This window comes from Eriocheir sinensis, chromosome 63, assembly GCF_024679095.1.
Source record: "Eriocheir sinensis breed Jianghai 21 chromosome 63, ASM2467909v1, whole genome shotgun sequence".
Classification (NCBI taxonomy): domain Eukaryota; kingdom Metazoa; phylum Arthropoda; class Malacostraca; order Decapoda; family Varunidae; genus Eriocheir; species Eriocheir sinensis.
Genome location: NC_066571.1, coordinates 3,244,358 through 3,263,155, shown reverse-complemented (window position 1 = coordinate 3,263,155; position 18,798 = coordinate 3,244,358). Strand labels below are relative to the sequence as shown.

Sequence of the window (18,798 nt, the reverse complement as noted above, 5' to 3'; positions counted from 1 at the left end):
ACCACCACCACAATCACCATCACCACCACTACCAGCACCACCACCACCCCAGACACCACCACCACCCCAATCACCACCACCACCACCACAATCACAACCACCACCATCACCACCACCACCCTCACAATCATCTCCACCATTACAATCACCACCACCACCATCACAATCATCACCACCACCGCCACCACCACAATCACCACCACCACCACCACCACCACCACCACCACCACCCCAATCACCACCACCACCACCACCACCACCACCACAATCACCACCACCCCAATCACCACCACCACCACCACCACCACAATCACCACCACCACCACCTCCACCACAATCACCACCACCACCACCACAACCACAACCACAATCACCACCAACACCACCAACACCAACACCACAATCGCCACCACCACCACAACTACCACCACCACAACTACCACCACCACCACAACTACCACCACCACAACTACCGCCATCACAGCTACCACCACCACCACCACCACCGCCACCATTATCATCATCACCACCACCCCCACAATCACCACCACCACCGCCACCATTATCATCATCACCACCACCCCCACAATCACCACCATCACCACCACCACCACTTCCAGCACCACCACCACCACCACTTCCAGCACCACCACTACCACCACCACCACCACTTCCAGCATCACCACCACCACCACTTCCACCACCACCACCACCACTTCCAGCACCACCACCACCCCCACAAGAGCAACAGCCACCACTACAAGCACAAGCACAATCCTCGGCTCTCATGCAAGTACCAACATCAATTTCGCAACGAGGACGACTAGTACCCCTACGAGGACGACAATCATCAAGTAGACCAGAGCCTGAGTCCATAAGAGCCCCCTTATCACTCTCCCAATCACAACCAGAAAGAGATCGACCACCACCACGACCATTATCAACCACCATCATAGAAATATCTCTGCCATTACAACTCTCTGAGGTCGTAGAAACCTCCCCATCACCACATCAACAGTTTGGCACCATGGAGACCCAGTCTTGTGCACAACACCAACCACCGCCACGACCGCCGCAGCCACCACAGCAACCAGACAGCAGACAACCTCAGTTCCTCTGTACTTACTCAACACTATCACAAGAGAAACTCGATGCCATGATGATGCCGCCGCCAACAACTCGACCGTCACCATCGAAAGCTAAATCCTCACCATCTAAAGCTAAAACCACACCACCAAAACTTAAACCCTCAAAACCAGAAGCCAAAGCCTCCACATCGCAAGCCAAAGCCTCCACATCGCAAGCCAAAGCCTCCACATCGCAAGCCAAAGCCTCCACATCGCAAGCCAAAGCCTCCACATCGCAAGCCAAAGCCTCCACATCGCAAGCCAAAGCCTCCACATCGCAAGCCAAAGCCTCCACATCGCAAGCCAAAGCCTCCACATCGCAAGCTGAACCCTCCACCTCAGAGTACGAACCTTTCACTTCGGAATATGTACCCTCCACTTCGGAAGGAAAACCCTCCACTTCGGAAGGTGAACTCTCACCTTGGAGAACTCGATCTTCATTACGGAGGACTCGATCTTCATTACGGAGAACTCGATTTCCATCACGAAGAACTCTATCTCCATCACGGAGAACTCTATCTCCATCACGGAGAACTCTATCTCCATCACGGAGAACTCTATCTCCATCACGGAGAACTCTATCTCCATCACGGAGAACTCTATCTCCATCACGGAGAACTCTATCTCCATCACGGAGAACTCTATCTCCATCACGGAGAACTCAATCTCCATCACGGAGAACTCAATCTCCATCACGGAGAACTCAATCTCCATCACGGAGAACTCAATCTCCATCACGGAGAACTCAATCTCCATCACGGAGAACTCATTCTGCACCACAGATAACTCGACCTTCCCCACCGGAGGAGCAGGGCACTCCACCATTACTGGTCAACTTAGACCTTCAGACACTCAAACATCTGTCTTTCCCAATGTACGTTCCAGATGAAAACTCACTCTTCTCACTTCTGACTGCCCGAGGATCTTTAGCAAGCGAGGGGTCGGGTCCCCCAGCACAAGGCTCCTCTGCTGGTCCAGAGAGACCATCGACTTCGCGAGAAGCTTTAGCAGCAGAACGAGGAAGCTCAAGGGATACTATGGAACTCCCAGGGTTAAGTACGCCGATGCCTGGGGGGAGTGATTTATCTTCCCTTCAAGAGACCACTTCACAGTCGCATCAAACTAGTCAGTCTTCCCATCAACCTACCACATCACAATCACGTCCTACTGGTCGGTCTCGCCAATCTTCCCATGGAGTTACTCCATCACACTCACCTCATATTGGTCGGTCCCTCCAGCAAGATTTCCCTTCAAAGTCATATCATAGTAGTTTGTCTTCCCATCAACAGATCCCTACACAGCCATACCATACAAGTCAGTCTTCCCATCCACAGCCCCCTTCACCGTGTGCTGGCCAGTCTTCCCATCCAGAGGCACTTTCACAGTCATCTCAGGCAAGTTCGTCTTCCCATCGAGAGTCCTCTTCACAGTCTTACCTCAGTAGTCCATCTTCCCTCTTCCCTTCACAACCGGACTACACTAGTTCATCTTGCCATCAAGAATCTCCTTCATCACGCAGTAATATGACTTATCAAGAGTCCAATCCACAGCAAAGCTCCAATTCTTCCTCCCAACAAAGATCCCAGAAATCATTCACTTCCCACCAGACTTCGTCTTCGCATCGCTCATCACGGAGACGAAGTATATCATCTTCATATCCAGACTCATCAGGAGGACACAGTATGACATCTCCATCGTCACACTTATCACGAGGACGAAATATGTCATCTTCATGTTCACGGTTAAGCTACCTACTAACCATGATGCGTAAATATCCAAATCTGATACCAAATCCACGTAAATGGCGACAATCACTACAATTGCCACCACGGTTACAACGGCCACAACACCAAGCACACCCACCACAACGATCACTACAAAAGAAGTCACAGAAATCATCTACTTTACCGCCTACTCATCTAACGAGTCCTTCACCGTCTCATGACAGTCAGTCTCTCCATCAACACATCCATACACCTATACACCAAACTTCGTCTTCACATCGCTCATCACAGAGGCGAAGTATATCATCTTCAAATCCACACTCATCAGTAGGACACATTATGACATCTTCATCGTCACACTTATCACGAGGACGAAATATGTCATCTTCATCTCCACACTTGTACCACCCACCCACCTTGATGCATAGATATCCAAATTTGATACCAGATCCACAGAAATGGCGACAATCACAACAATTGCCACCACGGTTACAATTGCCACAACACCAAGCACACCCATCACACTCACCACAACGATCACCACAACTAGCACACACGTTACCTCAGGCACAAAACTTTTCACCACAATCACAACTGTTACAACACTCACCACACGAGTCACCACAACAACCACATTTGCCACCTCAATTGCGTCGGCATCTGCCACCACAAACATCAGAAAACTTCTCACCACACGGGTCATCACACCTCCCCACACAAGGGTCATCACACTTCCCCACACAAGGGTCATCACACTTCCCCACACAAGGGTCATCACACTTCCCCACACAAGACCCATCACACTCCCTTCCACAAGGACCACCACACCTCCCCACACGCAGGGCATTACACTTCCCCATACAATGGTCATCACACCTCCCCACACAAGATTCATCACATCTCCTTCCACAAGGACCACCACACCTCCCCACACGCAGGGCATTACACTTCCCCATACAATGGTCATCACACCTCCCCACACAAGATTCATCACATCTCCCCTCACAAGGGTCATCACACCTCCCCACACAAGGGTCATCACACCTCCCCACACAAGGGTCATCACACCTCCCCCCACAAGGGTCATCACACCTCCCCACACAAGGGTCATCACACCTCCCCACACAAGGGTCATCACACCTCCCCACACAAGGGTCATCACACCTCCCCACACAAGGGCCATCACACCTCCCCACACAAGGGCCATCACACCTCCCCACACAAGGGCCATCACACCTCCCCACACAAGGGTCATCACACCTCCCCACAAAAGGACCACCACACTTCCCCACACAAGGGCCATCACACTTCACCACACACGAGTCATTACACTTCCCTCCACAGGCGCCATCACGATTCCTCCCCCAAGGACCACCACACTTGCCCACACTAGGACCATCACAATTCCCCCAACAAGGACCACCACACTTGCCCACACAAGACTCATCACATTTGCCCCCACAAGGGCCATCACATTCACCCCCACAAGAGCCATCACACTTGACAACACTAGACCCATCACATCTCCCCTCACAAGGGCCATCACAGTCACCTTTACAAGAGCCATCACACTTGCCTCCACACGACCCATCACACTTGACAGCACTAGACCCATCACATTTCCCCTCACAAGGGTCATCACACTTCTATTCACAAGGGCCACCACACTGCACTCCACAAAAGCCATCACACTTGACATCACAAGGGTCATCACACTTCCCCACACAAGGGGCACCCCACTTGACTCCACAAAACCCACCACACTTGACACCACAAAGGTCACCACACTTGATACCACAAAGGTCACCACACTTGACACCACAAAGGTCACCACACTTGACACCACAAAGGTCACCACACTTGACACCACAAAGGTCACCACACTTGACACCACAAAGGTCACCACACTTGACACCACAAAGGTCACCACACTTGACACCACAAAGGTCACCACACTTGACACCACAAAGGTCACCACACTTGACACCACAAAGGTCACCACACTTGACACCAAAAAGGTCACCACACTTCACACCACAAAGGTCACCACACCTGACACCAGAAAGGTCACCACACTTGACACCACAAGACCCGCCACACTTGACACCACAAGGGCCATCATACCTGACACCAGAAGGATCACCACAAAGGTCATCACACTTGACACCTCAAGGGCCATCACACTTGACACCAGAAGGGTCACCACACTTGACACCACTAAGGTCACCACACTTGACACCAGAACCATCACAATCACCTAAATCATTACCACACCAACCAATACCATCACCACCACAACAGCCATCACAATCACCACCACACCAACCAACACAACCACTAACTCACCGACCACCACAATCACCACCACAACAATCATCACAATCATCACTATCACCACCACACCAACCATCACAATCCTCACTATCACCACCACACCAACCATCAAAATCCTCACAATCCTCACAATCACCACCATACCAACCATCACAATCATCACAATCACCACCACACAAACCATCACAATCGCCACCTCATCCATCACAACAACCAGCACCACACTATCCATCACAGTCACCGCAGTTAACATCCAGGCTACCACCCATGTCTCCAGGCCCATCAGCCCCGTCACTAGAGTCAGGTGCTTCACGAGACCCCTCTCCAATGGGTTTGCATCTCCTGGCGAATGCGGCGGCCATGCAGCAGCACATTAGGCCAGGGTTACCAGCACATGACACACAGAGTTGCCTCACTCCACAGATGTCCACAATAAAAGAGTTTGCTGAGGACACTGAACATTCATCACTGTCGGAACACACTGCACCAAGTCGTCAGAGTCCCGTACTGTTGAGACAAGGCCTGACGGTGCCGCAAGAGGCAGTACATTACTCACAAAGCCTGCCTGGTTTATTACAAAAGTCATCAACATCTCCGGGCGTCGTGCAGAGGACTCTGAAATCGCCTAATAAGCGACCACAGCCCGAAGAGTCGCTCCCGTCAACTTCATCTGGGACTGGTTCGACCCCTTCAAAATTCTCCCGATTACAAGAGGAGCCTCAGTCCGAAGAGCCATTTAACTTGTCATCGCGGTATCAGTGGGTACCCAAAGAGCTAACCAAGATTCGCTTCACTCAACAGAGAAAAGAGGAAAATTGGATCATCGAGTACGTAAGGCCTTCTGAAGACTCGTCTCGCATCGAGGATTCTAGCACCGTCGAGGTAAAATCTAATCCTCATAAGTCTTCTTCTAAATCATCATCTGACAAGTCCAGATCATCCTCGGACAAGTCCAGGTCATCCTCGGACAAAGCCAAGTCATCCTCGGACAAGTCCAGATCATCCTCGGACAAGTCCAGATCATCTTCGTACAAGTCCAGATCATCCTCGTACAAGTCCAGATCATCCTCGGACAAGTCCAGATCATCCTCGGACAAGTCCAGATCATCCTCGGACAAGTCCAGATCATCCTCGGACAAGTCCAGATCATCCTCGGACAAGTCCAGATCATCCTCGGACAAGTCCAAGTCATCCTCGGACAAGTCCAAGTCATCCTCGGACAAGTCCAAGTCATCCTCGGACAAGTCCAAGTCATCCTCGGACAAGTCCAAGTCATCCTCCGACAAGTCCAAGTCATCCTCGGACAAGTCCAGATCATCCTCTGACAAGTCCAGATCATCCTCGGACAAGTCCAGATCATCCTCGGACATGTCCAGATCATCCTCGGACAAGTCCAGATCATCCTCGGACATGTCCAGATCATCCTCGGACATGTCCAGATCATCCTCGGACAAGTCCAGATCATCCTCTGACAAGTCCAGATCATCCTCGGACATGTCCAGATCATCCTCGGACATGTCCAGATCATCCTCGGACAAGTCCAAGTCATCCTCGGACAAGTCCAGATCATCCTCGGACAAGTCCAGATCATCCTCGGACATGTCCAGATCATCCTCTGACAAGTCCAGATCATCCTCTGACAAGTCCAGATCATCCTCGGACATGTCCAGATCATCCTCTGACAAGTCCAGATCATCCTCGGACATGTCCAGATCATCCTCGGACATGTCCAGATCATCCTCTGACAAGTCCAGATCATCCTCGGACATGTCCAGATCATCCTCTGACAAGTCCAGATCATCCTCTGACAAGTCCAGATCATCCTCTGACAAGTCCGGGTCATCGTCGGACAAGTCCGGGTCATCCTCGGACAAGTCCGGGTCATCCTCGGACAAGTCCGGGTCATCCTCGGACAAGTTTGGGTCATCCTCGGACAAGTTTGGGTCATCCTCGGACAAGTTTGGGTCATCCTCGGACAAGTTTGGGTCATCCTCGGACAAGTTTGGGTCATCCTCGGACAAGTTTGGGTCATCCTCGGACAAGTTTGGGTCATCCTCGGACAAGTTTGGGTCATCCTCGGATAAGTTTGGGTCATCCTCGGACAAGTTTGGGTCATCCTCGGACAAGTTTGGGTCATCCTCGGACAAGTTTGGGTCATCCTCGGATAAGTTTGGGTCATCCTCGGACAAGTTTGGGTCATCCTCGGATAAGTTTGGGTCATCCTCGGACAAGTTTGGGTCATCCTCGGACAAGTTTGGGTCATCCTCGGACAAGTTTGGGTCATCCTCGGACAAGTTTGGGTCATCCTCGGACAAGTTTGGGTCATCCTCGGACAAGTTTGGGTCATCCTCGGACAAGTTTGGGTCATCCTCGGACAAGTTTGGGTCATCCTCGGACAAGTTTGGGTCATCCTCGGACAAGTTTGGGTCATCCTCGGACAAGTCCAGGTCATCCTCGGACAAGTCCAGGTCATCCTCGGACAAGTCCAGGTCATCCTCGGACAAGTTTGGGTCATCCTCGGATAAGTTCGGGTCATCCTCGGACAAGTCCAGGTCACCCTCTGCCCAGTCCAGATCACCCTCTGCCCAGTCCAGGTCACCCTCTGTCAAGTCCAAGTCATCATCTGTTCAGTCCAGGTCATCCTCTGTCAGGTCCAGATCTCCTTCCCATGGCACATCTAGCTCTTCATCAGTGTACGAACCCTCCCTTATGGAGACCAGCTCCTCTTCTGCCGAAACTACTACTCTGGGCGAGTCCAAGTCATCCAGAGAAAAATCATACACTTCATCAGTCTTTCCCACAATCAAAAATACGTCGTCCTCTGCCAAGTCAATCCCCTTAAAGTCCATTCCCACAAAAACTAAGTCCAGTTGTGTCGTTGGGTCTGAGACAGCTCCCATTAAATCACATTCCAGTTCTCCCTCCGTTAGGCCTAAATTCTCCATCGCAGAGTCTAATTCCTTGGTGGTAAAGTCAGGGTCCGTTTCCACCAAAATCCGTTCGTCCCTCACCAAGAGGAAATCCAGGGTCAATCCTATCGATCAGAGTCAAAGTCCTTTTCTTACACGAGCTGCAAAAGAAACCCAGCCAAGAATAAGTCCAAGCCTACCAGAGACGTCAGGATATTCCTCAATGAGTCTTAGTCCTCTACAAGCCGAAATTTCATCTGCAAGAGGTCCCCCGCAAAGTACAATGCCCTCCTTACCACAAAGGATGAGATCACAGATCCTTTCACCATATACTTCGAATCCCCCGTGTACAGAAATGCAAAAACTTTCCCCACCACGAATTTCGAGACCACAATTAAAGTCATCAGTAAATCCAAGCCCCCCATGCCAAGATGTGAAAGGAATTTTTTCACCTAATAAAAACTCTGATCGCACAGAAATGCCATGTATTTCAACACCAAGTGCAAGTCATCTGCTACCTCAAAGGCTGAAACTGCAACCACTTTTCCAGCGAAGTAAGAGTTCCCTTCAAGTAGAAATTCCAGATGTTTCTCTCCCTAGGGATTATCCCTCCCCACCAGAAATGCTAAGTCAGTGTCTCCCCCGCGAAGAAAATTCAGATGTTTCCCCGCCTAGAGAATATCACCCCCTACCACGAATGCAGGGATTATTACGACTTTCCCAGCTAAATCAGAGTCTCCCACTTGCAGAACTTCCAGATGTTTCGCCGCCAAGGGATTATTCCCAACTACCGGAAATGCACAGAGAACAAAAACTTTCTGCGCTAAGTCCGAGTCCCCGCCACCCTGAAATGCAAGTTGTCCCAGGTGCACGCCTCATCCGCCAAGAAGTGTCACGAATTTCCCCACCAAATACAAGTTTCCCCCGCCCAGAAGCGTCACGAGGTTCGCCACCATGTACAAGTTTCCCCCGCCAAGAAGTGTCACGAGTTTCCCCGCCAAGTACAAGTTTCCCCCGCCCAGAAGTGTCACGAGTCTCCCCCCTAAATACAAGCTTCAACGGCCCAGAAGGGTCACAAGGTTCCCCGCTAAATACAACTCCCCTGCCACAAGAGGTGCTAGGAATTCCCCTGCCATCTTCAAGTCTCCCCGGACCAGAGAGGTCGGAACTTTCCCCGCAAGGTCCATCTTCCCCCCCACAAGAGATGTCATCAGTTTCAGTTAGATGTTCTCCCCTTCGAGGAGCGCTTATATTATATTCCCCGAGAAGTCCAAGTCCCCCTGCTTTTGAGCTTCCAATGATTTCCGCGCAGAGTCTGAGTCACAGCCCCTCCCGGGTACCGTTCCCAAACGTTCCCATACCAAGCCCAAGTCCTCCCGCTCAACAGATTACAACCGATTCCCCACCAGGAGCAAGTCACTCCCAGGATCGCGACACGGAGAAGTAAGGAAAGAGGCGTGCAGACAAGATGCTCTCAGCCACAGCAGTGCACACACAACGCTGCTCTACGTGCGAGGGAGACTAGGCGAAAAAATGGCAGCGTCGCAGGATGAAGTGTGGAAAGAAATAGTGTAGGGGAAAGTTTCATACTGTCATTGTCCATTTGTATACAGTGTTTCATTATTCTTGAGTCATATTACACTCACCCTCTTCATGTTTCCTGTTTCTTTAAGTGATTTTCTTTTAGTTATCTACCTTTCCTTAATGTGACGAACACAAATTGTGTACTTTTTTAAATCTGCTGGAATATAATTAGTTTTACCAATTTTCTAAGGTTTTAAGAAAAATGGAGAGAATAATGATTTGGTGTAAAGTTTGTAAATGAGTAATTCATTGCATAAATGACTAAGAAATGTTTTACCAATATTGTTTTTAAGAAAACCGTGAAATATTTCGTTGCCTCTTTGATATCTAGACGACAGCTTACATTAGTAAGTACTTGTAAATCTTTTAATATTTTATCTTTTATTAGTACTTATTCGTATAAAGAAGTATGAGATGACGTGACGAATGTCGAAGGAAAAAATAAAAGTTTGCCCGTGTTGTGGTCTTTCCTTTACCGATGAGAACATGATAGTGTTCCCAATAGCAAACACCTCCTCGGGTACATCACTCCTGATAAGGTCCTTCCATCCACCCCTACAACCACCTCTAGAACCACCGCCACTCCGGCCCCTCCACACCGACAACCACCGCTACTCCGACCCCCTCCACCCCTACATCCCCCCTTGTGTCTTGTCAAGCAAACACGTCCACCTGTGCGCCAGCAGAAGTCATACGTTGGAATCAGGTCCAGTCACACATGCATGTTTAGGCCAGCCGTATTATCACGTATCAAAAAGTGCACGTATAACGTCAGTACAACGCAGTTCGCTGGTTCGTGCAACGCAGTAATTGTGGAAACGTCCCAGCAACCTAGGACGTACCTTGCCGTATGAACGGTACCTCGTGGATACCTGGCGGTACGGCGAGGGCCACGTATATTGTGGGCAGCTCACAATATACGTGGGTCGTCACGTATCCGTGATTGTACTTGACTATACGTTGGGCGCACGGGAGGCCAGCCTAGGGGCAACCGGAACATACGTGAACATACGTAATGTATAACGTCAGTGCTAAGGAAGCCCAACGCCATCTTCACGTATTGTGGCTGTTTCCCCGCCAAACACGCCAACCCACGCCACCGCCAGGTAGCGTTAAGGCAGCGGCGCGGCAACGTGGCTTCAGTGTGACAGAGAGAGCCGTACCCTGTGGATGTACCACCACTGTGTTGCGTGTTTATACCGTGGATGTACTACACCTCACCCTTCAGAGCCACCACTGTGTTGCGTGTTTATACCGTGGATGTACTACACCTCACCCTTCAGAGCCACCACTGTGTATAGTGCATTGTGTTGCGTGTTTATTATTCAACATGGTAAAGGGAAGTAAAGGGTCCAAGGGCTTGAAGAGGCCCATTGTCACCTCTACCCCTGCCCATGACCTCCCCAGTGATTTTGAGGACAATCCCTCTTCGCCTGTCGGTGCCGAGGACGACGAAGGCCCCCCTCCTCCTTCAGGCAGAGCTTCATCACCCTCTGTTGAGCTGCTCCTTAATGATTCGGCCGCTGCTGTGTTTGAGAGGAGGGATAGGAGCCCGCAGGAGAATTCGTCCAACTCCCAGGGCGAGGGCCCTGCTCCTGCTCTTCAAAAGAAACAGAAAAGGAGGAAGAAGAACCCCTCAGTGATCCTGACTGATGCCCAGGAGAGGGCCCTGGCCCAGTGGCTCGAGGTGGAGGGCGAGTTTATTTACAACAGGGGCAAGACGGCCTACAAGGACAAGGCCAAAATCGCCAGGGCCTGGGAGGAACAAGGGGCCAAGTTGGAACCCCCAGTCTCAGGGACCGACCTCCGGACCTGGTTCAGCTCCCTCAGGAGCCGCTATGGGCGGCTCACAAACACCGTCAGCGGCCAAGCAACGGGCTCCAAGAGGCACACGGACCGAGAGATGGATCCTTGAGCTGTTCCCCTTCCTCAAGGCGCACATAGTACGCCAACACAAAACGGCCACACTAGGTCTACCAACGGTGAGTCAATTTTTTAACTTAAAATGTGTTTGTTAATAATTTCATAATAAACTATATAAAAATGTACCAAGTCAACATAGTAATTTATACAATGTAGTAAAATTAAAAAAAATTTAACCTACAATATGTTTGTTAATTTAAACTATATAAAAACGTACCAAGTCAACATACTAATTTATACACTTTAGTGAAATAAAAAAAAATTAACCTAAAATATGTTTGTTAATCTAAACTATATATGCATATTTGACCGTGCATTTTAATTGATTGCCAATCCATTCCAGGACGACGACACTCCTGCCACCAGAACCACCGCAGCCACAACAACCACAACAACCACAACAACCGCGACGACTACAGGGGTAGGGGTTTCTCATGGCGACCCGGACACACCCTCGCCGGCCAGCGAGGACGAGGAGGTAGTGGTGGTGCCTGCAATCAAGGTTCCAAGAAAACCCCGAACCAGGAAGCACCCCCCAATGAAGCCAGGAGCGGCAATTGACTCGGTGAGTTGTGTTTTAATTTTGTTTAAAAGGAAGGCAGGTATAGTAGTAATAAAGTTCTAAATTTTGTATGAAATAAAAACCCAAAAGAAATCTGTACAAAGGTATTCACTACGTAAAGTTTCAACTAATTAAAAAAAACATGTTTTTATGGTTACTATTGACTAGTAATACAACTGCATCTAATTACATTCATTAAATCAACTAATTTTAGAATTTTAGAATCTATTCGATTGGGTAATTTTCTTCCTAGGTAATCGATGGGGCCAAACACTTCCTGTCGGAGTTCAAGGAGCTGAGTGGGGACAGGGATACAGAGGCGGCGAGGCACTTTTTGGAATCGTTGCTCCCCATGCTACTGAAGGTTGGGCCAAGCCTGATGCCCATCTTCAGGATGGAGATCACCGCCTGCCTCAGAAAATATGAGCAGGCGACCAAACAAGGTGCTGAAATGGCCTCACATGACCTAAAGTACCACATAATTAACTCTGAGTACTGCCCTGCCCCCTCTCCGCCCAAGGCCCAGCCCCAACAGCAACAGCAACAACTACTAATGTTGGAGCCACAACAGCTGCAGCAGTTGCAACAGCTGCAACAACAGCTGCAACAGCCACAACAGCAACAGCCACAACTAGTGCCACAGCTCCCTGCCACATTCCCTGCCACATTCCCTTCCATTCGGCAGCAGGGCCAACCAGCGGTGACATCGGTTACCCCCCAGCAGCTGCAATTGTTGCAGCAACAGTATCTCCTCAGGAGCCCTTCTACAAGCAGCATTGGGGTTCCTGCAAACAACACCACCGACCTCAACATGTCCCTGTTGATGGACATGCAGCTGCCGGGCCAAGCCTCCACAGCCTCTACTCCAGCAAAGGCTCCTCCGCAACAAAGTACTACAACACTGCATACGCCGACCTCTTCAGCGGACTTTTAGCTTTTATTATAATATGAAAAGAATAAATAAATGTTTATTTTGAGTTTACTCCATTTTTCCTTCAGCTTATAAAATTTATGTAATAAAACAAAATGTACACAATAATTTGAAAGGAATAAATAAATGTTTATTTTGAGTTTACTCCATTTTTCCTTCTCCTATTAACAGTTATTAGGCAATAAGAAATAAATATAAAATATAAAGAAATAAATATAAAATAAATATATTATAAATAAATAATATAAAATAATATAACATAATTATAAACAAACTAATATAAGAAAAAGAAACACATGTTTTTTTTTTTTGTTTTATTGGGTATTTACAGTACATAGTGTGGCACAATGTATTATTATATCATATTGTTTTGCCAGGCAACAGCTCCTAGGGGTGACGTCACATACTTCTTCAGATAGTTCCTCTGGGCAATTGCAATGGCAGCATTGGCACGGCCATGAATAGATGGTAATGGGGTGCCAACAGGTGGGTCGTTTCTCCAGTCTCCATCTACCATGTTGTGTGTGTTGGGATCCTCCGCATCGCTCAGGCTGCTGGCCGAAAGTACTCTATTGCGCAACATGTTGTGCAACACACACGCTCCCATCACTACAGCTTCAACATTATCGGGTCGGAGGCATATGGGTGTGTGGAAGACCCGGAACCTATTGGCCATGATCCCAAAGGCATTCTCAATTGTTCGACGTGCCCTGCTCAGCCTGTAGTTGTAGATCCTTTCATCAACCGTCAGCGACCGAAGTGGGTATGGTTTCATCATATAGTGTCGAAGGGCAAAGGCATCGTCTCCAACGAAGAAGTAGTCGCACTTCTTGCCATCAGTATCGCCTGGTAGAGGTCCTGCAGGGGGGATGTGGGCCTTAGAGTGCTCAACCAGCTCTTTCAGCTGTGTGTGGGCGAACACCCCTGCATCTGACTCGGACCCTATGGCACCCACGTCGACGTAGAGGAATCTGTATTGGCTGTCGCAGATGCCCACCAGGAGTATTGAGTAGAACTTCTTGTAGTTATAGTAGTAAGACCCTCCTCCAGGTGGATTCTTGATGCGGATGTGTTTCCCGTCAATGGCACCTATGCAGTTGGGAAACTTCCACTTGTCCCAAAAGCCCGCTGCAACCTGGAGCCATTCCGCCTGTGTCTGTGGTGTTCGGAGCTCTTCACTTCCATACTCGGCGACAATTGCACGGCAGGTTTCTGGCACAATGCCGCTGATGGTGTTGTGGGGAACTCTGAAGCTGTACTGCAGAGTCATGTAGCTGTCCCCTGTTGCTAGGAACCGTAGTGTGATGGCAACACGCAGGCCAGGTTCGAGGGGGTCTCTCCACCACGTTGTTTGCTTCTTGATGTGCGGCGTAACGCGTTCAACAATCTCATCAAACAGGGCTTTGCTTGTCCTGGTGTAATTCTTGAACAGTTCAGGAGCTTCGTTGGCCAATTCCTCCATCAGGTTGTTGTAGTGACCCTGTTCCATCCGACGTTGCAAATAGGGCTCCACCCATACCCTCCGTCGTTTTCGGCGACGTTTCTGTGCTTCTTGTTGTTCTTCACAGTAGTCGACGACTGCTTTGGTCACCTTGAGTACCACATACAGTTTCAGGGCTTTTTTGAGTTTAGCATTGCCCCTATGCCGGCCCCTCAGCAAAGCTAATGAATCTCTCATGGTGTCGTCCATAGTGCTGCTCTGGTGAAGGTTGGATGGTGAATGACTGTCAGGTACCGCCCAGCACCCTTTTTATACCTGGGAGTATAGAGGAGGCATGCCTGGCACCAACCTCGCGCTGATATACCTCTGACGAAAGTCTGACGTAGCTCTGACGTTGCTCTGACGTAGCTCTTATGTAGCTCTGACGTAGCTCTGACGGCACTTGACGTACCACCTACGTCACCATACCTAGTAAAGACGTTATGCTTGCGTGACCCTTCACGTACTACCTGGAAGTATGTCCATACAGTAGGTCCACATAACGTATGCACAACGTAAGTACAACGCACAACGGCTGCCACTCACGCACTACGTCACACTAACGCAGTACTAACGTCATACTGACGTGCGTAGGTGCAACGTAGGTGCAACGTTGTGCGGCACAATTCAATACCTGTGTGGGCGTGGTTAAAAACGCACGTTTGGCCGCGTATGGGCATACGGGAGGACATACCGGGTGAGAACATGCATGTGTGACTCGACCTTAACACCTGCTGATGCTTCTTGCTCTTTTTCCTCTTCTTTTTGTTTTGTCTTCTGTTTATTTTCCTAATCTATCTTCTACTGCTTTCTTGTTATAGTTTTATTCTTTATATTCTTTTTTTTTTTCTCCTCCTTTTTGTTCTTGTTCTTCCCTTTCTCCTCATTATCCTAGTTACTTGCAGCACTAAATTCCTTAATATTTTTGCAAACTAATCTTTCCACCTCTCACTGTATATTTTTAATCACCCAATCCCCTTGATGGGGGACAACACGGCCCTTAACGACCTCATGATGATGTGCTGCGAGCTGCACTGACACACACACACACACACACACACACACACACACACACACGAAAAATGAAAACGAACAAAGAAAACAAATAATAATTCTATGGCAGCTTGTCTCAAGACCTCGTTTTAACCTCAGGAAAAGAAAAGGAAACTGGTGGCAGGAATAGACGAACGAATTGATTAACAGATTAACGGGAATATAACGCAGACGTGTCAGCCAAGAGCGAGGACACACTTGGCCCCAAACATTGTCCGAAACATTGCTCCGAACACGTCACCAAAATAGCAGAAACCTAAATAATACACGCCAACATTTTCACAGCAATAACTGATGACATTGGTCGAGGCAAACACTATAACACAAATCCTTACCCGCCGGCGGTGCGATGAGCGCTGCTACAGACACGTGTCAGCCTGGAGGGTAAGTCACCATTGAACATGTTACAGTGTTTTCCCCGAACAGTGCCATCACCCATTGCTTTCAGTGTTGGCTTGGTATATTTCAAGCAAACCGTGTATATGAATAAATGTATAGATAATAAAGTGGAAATCGTAAACAATGCCATTATAATTACCATTTTTTTTACTATTTATCATATAATTATATGAGGCTGTTTAATCTGTGGCAGGCGAAGCAGAGGAGCAGTGAGGAAGGAGGGGGGAGGGAAGGACGAGGAGGAAGAGATAAAAGAAGGTAAAGGGAAGGAAGTAGAAGAGAAAAGGAGAATGAAAGAAAACCAGAATAAAAATGGAGAATGAAATAAGTGAAAAGAAGAAGAAAAGAATTAACATATGGAAGGGAAAAAGTGAAAATAAGGGAAGAAAGAATGATAGAGACGAAGAGAAGAAAAAAGAAATAAAGAGATAATTAAAGAATTGAGGTGCAGAAGGGAGGAGGGTAAATAAGGGAAGGAAGAGGGAGGAAGAGCGTAGGAGGGAAGAAACAGAAGATCATGAAAGAGGAAGAGAAAGAGGTGAGGGAAACAAAAGGAGGTAAGGGGCTCTAAGAAGGCCGAAGGGAAAAGGAAAGAGGGAGAAAAATAAGTTAAAGAGAAGAGAGGAATAGAGCTAGAGAGAAGGACCACACGGGAGGAAATTACAGAGAGAGAGAGAGAGAGGAGGGGGGGGGGGGGTCCGGTGTAACTCTGTTTGCCACGCCCTCCACTGCTGCCTACGCTTACCGCAGCCTGGTTATGGCTCATAGATTCATCAGTCGCCTCGCAGGCCCGGAGGACCGCCACCTCGAGGATCTGCGGCGGAGCTATGGGCTCGAAATCGTGCAGATTAAGCGAACCCTGCATGTGAAGGGCCGCAGAGACGCGGTGCTGCAGTGCCACCACTCCAAACGCGCCAAGATCGCTGAGTGGCGGAGGAGCGAGGCCGCTGACACTTACTAAGCGACCTACCGACACCTGAGACGGTCCCGTAACACTGCTCATGACCTGACGCCTGGCGGAGACGCTGAAGCTGCCGACGAGGCGACCTCCGAGCGGCGGGAAGCCTCTGGTGGCACATTTACTATCGTATACCTTATCTTTTCGTTTCTTATTGTCTAGACATTATGTTACTGTTGTACTTGTCATCCGCTGCACTTTTCGGTTTTATTGCATCGGTGATGGTGATAATGATACTAGTATTACTACAACAACAACAATTAATAAAAATAATAATAATAATAATAATAATAATAATAATAATAATAATAATAATAATAATAATAATAATAATAATAATAATAATAATAATAATAATAATAAAAATAATAATAATACAATGATAATAATAATTATTCTACTGTCAATACCATTAGTACTACTACTACTACTACTACTACTACTACTACTACTAATAATAATAATAATAATAATAATAATAATAATAATAATAATAATGATCATAAAAATGATAAAAGTAATAATAATAATAATAATGATAACAATAATAATAATAATAATAATAATAATAATAATAATAATAATAATAATAATAATAATAATAATAATAATAATAATTGCAATAGCAGTAATCAATCAACCAATCAATCAATGGGGGCATATGTCGGGAATTGCGTTACCTCGGGATTTCCTTTGGACAAGTCTCCATGCAGGACCATTGCCGGCCCCCTTCTCATCCTGAACACCTCCTGAAGGATCTATCGACTTGCTCAAGCCATGAACTCTTTGGGCTGTGTGTGTGTGTGTGTGTTTTATATGCATAAATGTATTTAGGTACATACACTCAAAAAAGTATCGTTACAGTGGGGTCCGACGAGTTTCACACTGAGCAACTCGGTAATCACGGCAGGGTTGGTAAAAGTGCGATCACCCCCACCACCTCAGCTCTGCTGGGGGGAGCAGGACAGGACCCCCGAAAGGGAGGGATAGAGAGGAAGGGAGACTCTGAGATACCAGATATGACCATAGTGTTAACGGAGTGATTCGAGTGCCAGTGCCACTTGTTTACGCTTTACATTCACAAATTATAAAACAATAATGTTCATATGACATACGTAACAGCGGTGAGTAGATGTGTTCCCCCATGTCAGACAAAAATATCAACATTCAACGCATGTCAGATATAGTTCAGCTCAAAACGTGCCATCCTGGAACTAATGTTTCTACTGAACGTGTCTTTTCTCTCATGAACAAGCTGTGGGCATCTGAAAAAAAACGCAATGCTAAAAGCTTTGCTAAAAGCATTATAATACAATAAAAGCAACCATGCCTGTGCTGTTTTTCTAACCATGTGTAATATATACGATGCTCCTATAGAGAATGTCTAACAATAACGCAAGACGTTTATCATAATAATTATTCTCCTAAATGGACGAAATTTTAAGTATTCACTTGTGTGTGAAGTGTTAAAGCATAATTTCATCACCCAAACACGACAATATTATAGTGCTACATACAACACAGATCAAGTCACTTCGACTAAGACTCCACCTGTGTGTTTCATGAAGCGTTACTGTGCCAGCTCAAATTCTACTGCTTCATTTACGAGTCCCGCTCACTTGATTCAGGCAAGTGAAGCCACACCCAACACACGCAGTGATATCAACATGAGTAGCCTGTTATCAATGGCTTTGTCCTTGGTGTTAGTTTGTATCGTGCTGAATATGTAACGTTACTTATTTGAGTGTGTGTACAAAGCAATTATCAAAGTAAGTACTGAAATGAAATTAACATAAGGCTCTTTACACACACAC

The 18,798-nt window shown here is 47.7% G+C and overlaps 3 protein-coding genes across 3 annotated transcripts; 2 read left to right on the top strand and 1 right to left on the bottom strand.

Annotated features, from left to right (window-relative positions):
* The first annotated feature begins 344 nt into the window (after positions 1 to 344).
* On the top strand, positions 345 to 8,943 carry LOC126986782 (serine/arginine repetitive matrix protein 2-like). Its single transcript, XM_050843153.1, has 2 exons — positions 345 to 7,779; positions 8,853 to 8,943. Exons 1-2 carry the CDS (start codon positions 788 to 790, stop codon positions 8,941 to 8,943), a joined length of 7,083 nt encoding a protein of 2,360 aa, XP_050699110.1. The 5' UTR covers positions 345 to 787.
* A 105-nt stretch (positions 8,944 to 9,048) lies between these two features.
* On the top strand, positions 9,049 to 13,238 carry LOC126986781 (uncharacterized). The gene is made up of 6 exons (XM_050843151.1): positions 9,049 to 9,208; positions 9,407 to 9,509; positions 11,086 to 11,372; positions 11,500 to 11,660; positions 11,945 to 12,166; positions 12,417 to 13,238. Exons 1-6 carry the CDS (start codon positions 9,049 to 9,051, stop codon positions 13,095 to 13,097), a joined length of 1,614 nt encoding a protein of 537 aa, XP_050699108.1. The 3' UTR covers positions 13,098 to 13,238.
* Positions 13,239 to 13,703: 465 nt separating this feature from the next.
* Positions 13,704 to 14,583, bottom strand: LOC126986780 (uncharacterized). Its single transcript, XM_050843150.1, has 2 exons — positions 13,804 to 14,583; positions 13,704 to 13,709 (listed from the first exon to the last, which is right to left on the bottom strand). The coding sequence occupies exons 1-2, from the start codon at positions 14,581 to 14,583 to the stop codon at positions 13,704 to 13,706; spliced, it is 786 nt and encodes a 261-aa protein (XP_050699107.1).
* Positions 14,584 to 18,798: the final 4,215 nt, after the last annotated feature.